The sequence below is a fragment of the Onychostoma macrolepis genome, chromosome 01 (assembly GCF_012432095.1).
Source record: "Onychostoma macrolepis isolate SWU-2019 chromosome 01, ASM1243209v1, whole genome shotgun sequence".
Classification (NCBI taxonomy): Eukaryota; Metazoa; Chordata; class Actinopteri; order Cypriniformes; family Cyprinidae; genus Onychostoma; species Onychostoma macrolepis.
In genome coordinates, this window is record NC_081155.1 from 584050 (window position 1) to 592089 (window position 8040).

General features: G+C 43.7%; 1 protein-coding gene across 1 annotated transcript; it reads left to right on the plus strand.

The window, feature by feature from the left end:
- Nucleotides 1-589: 589 nt before the first annotated feature.
- Nucleotides 590-1757, plus strand: LOC131535906 (protein NLRC3-like). Its single transcript, XM_058768433.1, has one exon. It carries the CDS (start codon nucleotides 849-851, stop codon nucleotides 1755-1757), a length of 909 nt encoding a protein of 302 aa, XP_058624416.1. The 5' UTR covers nucleotides 590-848.
- The last annotated feature ends 6283 nt before the right edge of the window (nucleotides 1758-8040 follow it).

Sequence of the window (8040 nt, forward strand, 5' to 3'; positions counted from 1 at the left end):
TCTAAAGCATTAAACAGCAGACGCGTCTGTCAAAGCACAACAGAACAAACCGCAGTAAACGCTTGTGCTTTCGTCTGAAGAGCTGAATATAAAGCGCTCTGAAGACGACTTGCTCCTGCATCTTTCACACAGCAGCTGTTTTCCATGAGTTTATCCAGAGAAATGTGTTATTCACTGATATAAAGTGATGAGACGGACGGATGCTTTCTGAGCACAGCGTTCAGACGAGAATTAATAATCACACTCACTGACGATTATTTTCATTAAGACATAATTCATCACCAGTCAATCACAAGCAATCATCTGCCGTAAATGTGCTCTATTTACTGAATGTGAACTACTAACTATTGTGAACTAAAACAAAGGTTTTTTTTTTGTTTTTTTTAACATGTTTCTTACTTCTCTGTAGAGTGGATACGGATGATCAAACTGGAGATCTGGATTCTTATCAACCAGTGAATGATGAACTACAGAGAGTCAAAGACCAGCTCAAAATAAGCATGAAGAACAAGTATGAGAGATTATTTGAGGGACTGAAGCTCCAGGAGAATGAAAGCCTCCTGAACAGGATCTACACACAGCTCTACATCATAGAGGGAGAGAGTGAAGGAGTGAATGAAGAACATGAGGTTTTACAGATGGAGAAAACAGCCGGAACACAACACTCACAAGACACTCCAATCTACTGCAATGACATCTTTAAAGCCTCCGCTGAACCAGGATGTGAGGAGAAAGACCAGATCAAGACTGTTCTTACTAAAGGCATCGCTGGAATCTGAAAAACCGTCTCTGTGCAGAAGTTCATTCTGGACTGGGCCGAGGGAAAAGCCAATCAGGACGTAGATTTCATGTTTGTGCTTCCATTTCGAGAGCTGAACTTGATCCGAGATCATCAGTACAGTCTTCACAGACTTCTGCTGGACTTTCATCCTGAACTTCAAGATCTGGACTCAAAGATTTATGAGGAGTGTAAAGTTGTGTTCATCTTTGATGGTCTGGATGAAAGCAGAATCACGCTGATGTTTTCAGACGCTCAGAAAGTTTGTGATGTGACTGAGACTTCATCAGTGGGTGTGTTGATGTCAAAGCTCATGAAAGGAGAGCTGCTTCCCTCTGCTCTCATCTGGATCACCTCCAGACCAGCAGCAGCCAATCAGATCCCCTCCAAATACATCAACCGTCTGACAGAAATTCAGGGATTCACTGAGCCTCAGAAGGAGGAATATTTCAGGAAGAGAATCAGTGACCAGCATCAAGCCAGCAGAATCATCTCACACATCAGAAGAGCAAGAAGCCTCCACATCATGTGCCACATCCCCATCTTCTGCTGGATCTCATCCACTGTGCTTCAGAAGCTCCTGGAAGAAGATCTGAGTGCAGAAATCCCTCAAACTCTGACTGAAATGTACATCCACTTCCTGCTGATTCAGATCAACATGAGGAACCAGAAGCATGAAGAGAGAGATCCAGAGAAACTCCTGCAGTCCAACAGAGAAGTGATTGTGAAACTTGCTGAAGTGGCTTTCAAACAGCTGATGAAGGGCAATGTGATGTTCTATGAGGAGGACCTGATTGAGAGTGGCATAGACGTCACTGACGCCTCAGTGTATTCTGGGATTTGCACTGAGATCTTTAAGGAGGAATCTGTGATTCATCAGAGGAAAGTCTACAGCTTCATTCATCTGAGCGTTCAGGAGTTTCAAGCTGCTTTCTATCTGTTTTACTGCTATTTAATGAAGAACAAGGAGGCAGATTAGACTTTTAGTTATTGAAATATGTTCTCAGGGCAGCATTGCATCTTATTGGTTCTCTCAGTCGTCCAATCAGCGACAGCAGGAGGCGGGACATGGATTATTTGAATTGTTTTTCTCAGGACGTGGGAGACATCCTGGAGAGTGGAGACATCACGCTAAGGATATCTTTGCAGTTAAGGTAATGTTGTGTTTTATGTTGAACTATATTAGATTATTACATTCAAATGTCAAGATAATGAAGTCAGAAAGTATATATAAAGCTTGTTTTTCTATCGAGCTGTTATTTAACTAGCTAGCTGATGTAAGTAGCTCAAATAGTACAGCATGGCGCTAGCAACTGTCCTGTAGCTCAAATAGTAGAGCATGGCGCTAGCAACGCCAAGATCATGGGTTCGATTCCCAAGGAAAGCAAGAGCTGATAAAATGTAAAAACTGTAACTTGAATGCAATGTAAGTCGCTTTGGATAAAAGCGTCTGCTAAATGCATAAATGTAAATGTAAGTAAGCTAACTCGCAACATTAGCTATCTAGCTCTAAGAAAGGATAATAGCTAATGTTAGCTTATATTCTATTATAACTTTTACTGGCTATAATAGCAAGTTACGCTGCTGTCATTGCACACTTTTGCTGTGGTGGTGTTGCTGCTCCCAGGGCATTTTGTCATAGCTACATACAACAAAATGCTTAGCTGCTCTTTAGTGCATTTTTGATGCATATATTCTAATACTGGTCTTAGAGCACCGTGTCGTATTTTAGCGCAACATTCATTTGCTGCTCTAAGGACATTTTTGCAGCATAAATTCTAATACTGCCCTCAGGGCAACTTACCGTATCTCCATGCAGCATTATAATACTGCTCTCAGGGCACCTTACCGTATCTCCATGCAACATTCTAATACTGCTCTCAGGGCACCTTACCGTATCTCCATGTAGCATTCTAATACTGCCCTCAGGGCACCTTACCATATCTCCATGCAACATTCTAATACTGCTCTCAGGGCACCTTGCCGTATCTCCATGCAACATTCTAATACTGCCCTCAGGGCACCTTACCGTATCTCCATGCAACATTCTAATACTGCCCTCAGGGCACCTTACCGTATCTCCATGCAACATTCATTTGCTGCTCTTAGCGCATTTTGTTGCAGATATTCTAATGTTGCTCTGAGGGTACCTTATGACATTAGATCTACAATTGGCTGCTCTATGGGTATTTTTGCACCATAAATTCTAATACTGCCCTCAGGGCACCTTACCGTATCTCCATGTAGCATTCTAATACTGCCCTCAGGGCACCTTACCGTATCTCCATGCAACATTCTAATACTGCCCTCAGGGCACCTTACCGTATCTCCATGCAACATTCTAATACTGCCCTCAGGGCACCTTACCGTATCTCCATGCAACATTCATTTGCTGCTCTTAGCGCATTTTGTTGCAGATATTCTAATGTTGCTCTGAGGGTACCTTATGACATTAGATCTACAATTGGCTGCTCTAAGGGTATTTTTGCACCATAAATTCTAATACTGCCCTCAGGGCACCTTACCGTATCGCCATGCAACATTCATTTGCTGCTCTTAGCACATTTTTGTTGCAGATATTCTAATGCTGCTATGACATTAGATCTACAATTGGCTGCTCTTTTCTGCATCCATACTCACTCACATTCTAATACTGTTCTCAGGACACCTTGTAGTATCTGCATGTAGTATCTGCATGAAACATGAATTAGCTGCTCTAAGGACATTTTCGCTGCCAGTATTCTAGTACTGCTCTCAGGGCACCTTATATTATCTACATACAATATTAATTGGCTGCTCTGTGGGCATTAGTGGCACACTTTCTCATACTACTGCATCCCTACTCATACACATGCTAATACTGCTCTTAGAGCACCTTATAGTATGTAAATGGAACAACACAAATCTCAGGGCACTTCAATTCAATTCAAATTTATTTGTATAGCGCTTTTCACAATACACATTGTTTCAAAGCAGCTTTACAGAAAGTGCATTTCAGAAATGTACATAGAAAAATAAAATTAGTTTTATTTTTTAGTAAAATTTGTTTTACTTCATATGCTACTTTCTGTGTAGTACTGAAATTTGCAAACATACAACTAGTTTTCTTCTAATCCGGTAACATTCAGGTATGCTGTGTCTATTTCTGAAATGTTTCATAAAATTATTGTTTTCTTAAAGCTGTATTGTTTATATCAACTGCAGATTATGGAGCAGCTATGGATCGAGAGCATCCGAAGGAAACTAAGAATAGAAAAAGATTCCCGTGTTTCCACGGATATCAAAATTGTTCATGGGGACAAGAAAACAGAGTTTATGGAGAACTATGTAGAAGAACTACAGAAGAAAACAAAGACCTTTTTCTTGGCGGTAAAACAGAACAGCAAAAATTATTATTTCCATGCCTGTGAAAGAGGCAACAAACCAACAGGAAAAAGCATGGGCAAGGCATGTGAAACGAGGGCCAATTCCTGTGAAGCCTGTGTGTCATTTAAATTTATAGAGGAGACAGGTTTCACAGCAGTAGTAGTTCGGCAGCAATTAACACACACGGGACATGATTTGTCAAACCCTGAAGAGAGGAAGAAAAATGCGATTAGATTAGATTCAACTTTATTGTCATTACACAAGTACAGGTACAGGGCAACGAAATGCAGTTTAGGTCTAACCAGAAGTGCAATAGCAGCAAGTGCAGTATATACAATGGTTGAATAAGTGCAGGACAAGGATATGTACTGAATATATGTATAAATATATATAGAAAGATGGTTATTAATATAAACAGAATTTACAGGTGAATATGTATAGTGAATAAATATACAGATGGCTATTACTATAAACAGAATTTACAGGTGATATGTACTATCAATATAATATATATACAGATGACTATTACTATAAACAAGGTGTAAAAGTGCAGTGGAAGTGATTGCATATTACAATTAGACATACGGTGCAAAATGTTAATGTAAACATTGATAATGTAAACATTGATAATGTAAACAACAGTCGGCAGTGCAAATGAGCATAGTCCAATTTAGGTATGGTAGTGCAAGATACAAAAGTAAACAGTTGTTACTGTAATAAAATTTACATTCAGTAGTGCAAATAAGGCAGATGTGAGGTAGGAGAGAAGAGTTAATAATATATGAGGAAGTGGATCAACGGGGGTTAGAGTTCAGTAAAGAGACAGCTCTGGGGAAGAAACTATTCTTTAGTTTGCTGGTCCTGGTCCGGAGGCACCTGAAACGCCTACCGGAGGGCAGGAGAGAAAACAGTCTGTGGGCTGGGTGAGAGGAGTCCTTAAGGATGCTGCGAGCTCGATGCAGACAGCGTTTCCTCTGGATGTGTTCGATGGCAGGTAGTGGAGTCCCTGTGATGCGCTGGGCAGTTTTCACCACCCGCTGCAGTGCCTTGCACTCCGCAACAGAGCAGCTCCCATACCATACTGTGACACAGTTGGTCAGGATGCTTTCTATTGCGCAGCGATAGAAGTTCACCAGGATAGCAGAGGAGAGCTGATTCTTCCTCAGTGTCCTCAGAAAGAAGAGGCGCTGGTGAGCCTTCTTGACCAGGCTGGAGGTGTTGGTTTTCCACAACATGTCCGCCGAGATGTGGATCCCCAGGAACTTGAAACTGGAGACACGCTCAACAGCCATTCCATTGATGTGGATGGTGTCGTGTGTGCCTCTTGACTCCTTCCTGAAGTCCACGATGAGCTCCTTCGTTTTGGTGGTGTTGAGGAGCAGGTTATTTTCAGTGCACCATGTGGCCAGGTGCTGGATGTCCTCCCTATAGGCAGTCTCATCGTTGTTACTGATGAGGCCAATCACCGTGGTGTCGTCTGCAAACTTGACGATGGAATTAGAACCATACACAGGCTTGCAGTCGGAGGTGAAGAGGGAGTAGAGAAACGGGCTTAGCACACAGCCCTGTGGTACACCAGTGTTAAGTGTGATGGATGTGGAGCAGGTGAATCCTGATCGAACATTCTGGGGTCTGTTGGTCAGGAAGTCCAAAATCCAGTTACACATTGAGGTATTGATGCCCAGGTCTACAAGTTTGGCTATTAACTTGGTTGGGATGACAGTGTTGAATGCTGAGCTGAAGTCAACAAACAGCATACGTGCATAAGTGTTCTTATTGTCCAGGTGAGTGAGCACAGAGTGCAGTGCCATGGAAACTGCATCCTCTGTGCTCCTATTGCTACGGTAGGCAAACTGGTGTGAGTCCAATGTGGATGGTAGAGAGTCTTTTAGGTGTTCCAGGACCAGCCGCTCAAAGCACTTCATGACGATGGGTGTGAGTGCTACAGGGCGGTAGTCATTGGGGCACCTCGGACTAGAGTGTTTTGGCACTGGCACAATGGAAGTGCATTTAAAGCATGTTGGTATGGCTGCTTGGGCAAGAGACAGGTTGAAAATGTCTGTAAAAACCCCAGCGAGCTGCTCCGCACATGCCCTGAGAACACGACCAGGGATGTTGTCTGGTCCAGCAGCCTTGTCTTGCGCTGATCCGGCTCAGTGCCTTGCAGACATCTGTGGAGGAGAGTATGATTGGTGGGTGGTCAGCTGAGGGATTGAGCTTGGTGGCAGTTTCTCTGTTGTCTCTTTCAAAGCGAGCATAAAAGTAATTTAGCTCGTTCAGGAAGTTGACATCAGTGGCTGCGGGGGTGGAGTGGGTGGGTTTGTAGTCACTGATGGCCTGAATGCCCTGCCACATGCGTCGAGGGTCAGAGTTGGAAAAGTGTCCCTCTATCTTTAGCTTGTAGCAGTGCTTGGCCTTTTTGATGCCCCTCTTCAGGTTTGCTCTGGATGTGCTGTAGGCTTGTGCATCTCCTGATCTGAAGGCAGTGTTGCGTGACTTCAACAGGAGTCGCACTTCCTTGTTCATCCAAGGCTTCTGATTTGGATATGTGGTGATCTGTTTCTGGGTTGTAACACTGTCAATGGTGATATTGATATGATCCAATACAGAGGAGGTGTAAGAGTCAAAGGCCACACCTTGATGGTCTTCACTGATGGCTTCACACGGTTGATGAGGGGTGCATATTTGGGGGTGAGGAACAAAGAAAGGTGATCTGACTGTCCCAGGTGGGGGAGGGGTGTCGCAACGTAAACTCCAGCCATGTTTGTGTAAACATGGTCTAAGGTTTTGTTACCTCTGGTGTGACAGGAAACATGCTGGTGAAACTTGGGTAGCACTGACTTTAAGTTTGAGTGATTAAAGTCACCTGCAACAATAAAAGCCGCTTCCGGGTGATCAGTCTGTTGTTTACTGATGGCTGCGTGAAGTTCTTTCATAGCAAGCTTGGCATCAGCATCCGGGGGAATATAGGCTGCAGTTATAATGGTGGAAGTGAACTCCGCGGTAGATAAACGGTCTACATTTAACCATGAGAAACTCAAGGTTAGCTGAACAATGACTCCCAACAATAGCGGAGTTTGTGCACCAAGCTTTGTTAATGTAAATGCACAATCCACCACCTCTGGTCTTACCGGAGCCATCTAATGTTCTATCCGCCCGGAGTGTGTGGCGTCCCGCTAGCTCAATAGCAGTGTCCGGTATTCCGCTGTTTAACCAGGTTTCCGTGAAGATTAGGACGTTACAGTTCAAAAGTTTCTTGCTGTGTGTGATGCTGAGTCGAATCTCCTTCATTTTGTTCACTAGCGACTGTACATTGGCAAGGAAAATGCTGGGTAAAGAGAGCCGGTGTGGTGTTAGCCTTAGCTTAGCTCTTAGTCCTCCGCGCTTCCCCCGCCTTTGTTTACGATCTCGACGCCTCCTGCGAGCACTTCCGCCCGGCCGGGTAGGGTGCATAGCCTCAGGTGTCCTAGCGATCTCAGGAAGGAGTCGAAGATTGTCCATAAAAGTGTCGGAAATTCGCAAACCGATATCCAAAAGCTCACAACGGGTGTACGATGTAAAGGCACAACTGTTCTGCACGAACAGGCCCGAGATGAGTAAGAAAAATACTGCAAAATTGCAAAATCTGGAGAGACCCAGAGCCTCGCGATGTACTCGCGCCGCCATCTTGGGTTAAATTAATCCAGAATTGTTAGGATTTGTCGAGATATGGCTCACGCAAGGTCTATCCATATCACAGATTGTCATAAAAAGTTGTGATTGGGCATGTAGTCGGGGTTACACCGATAAGCATGACAGGCGTTTTTTCCTAACTTCAGAAGATGTAAGGTTGGTAAAACGCCACCTCCGTATCTTCACTTTGCCGGACATCGATGATGCTGTGAGTGTGGAAAAGC

Bases quoted from the DNA above. Each gene is read 5' to 3' on its own strand.
- LOC131535906 (XM_058768433.1), top strand. From the start codon at position 849: ATGTTTGTGCTTCCATTTCGAGAGCTGAACTTGATCCGAGATCATCAG.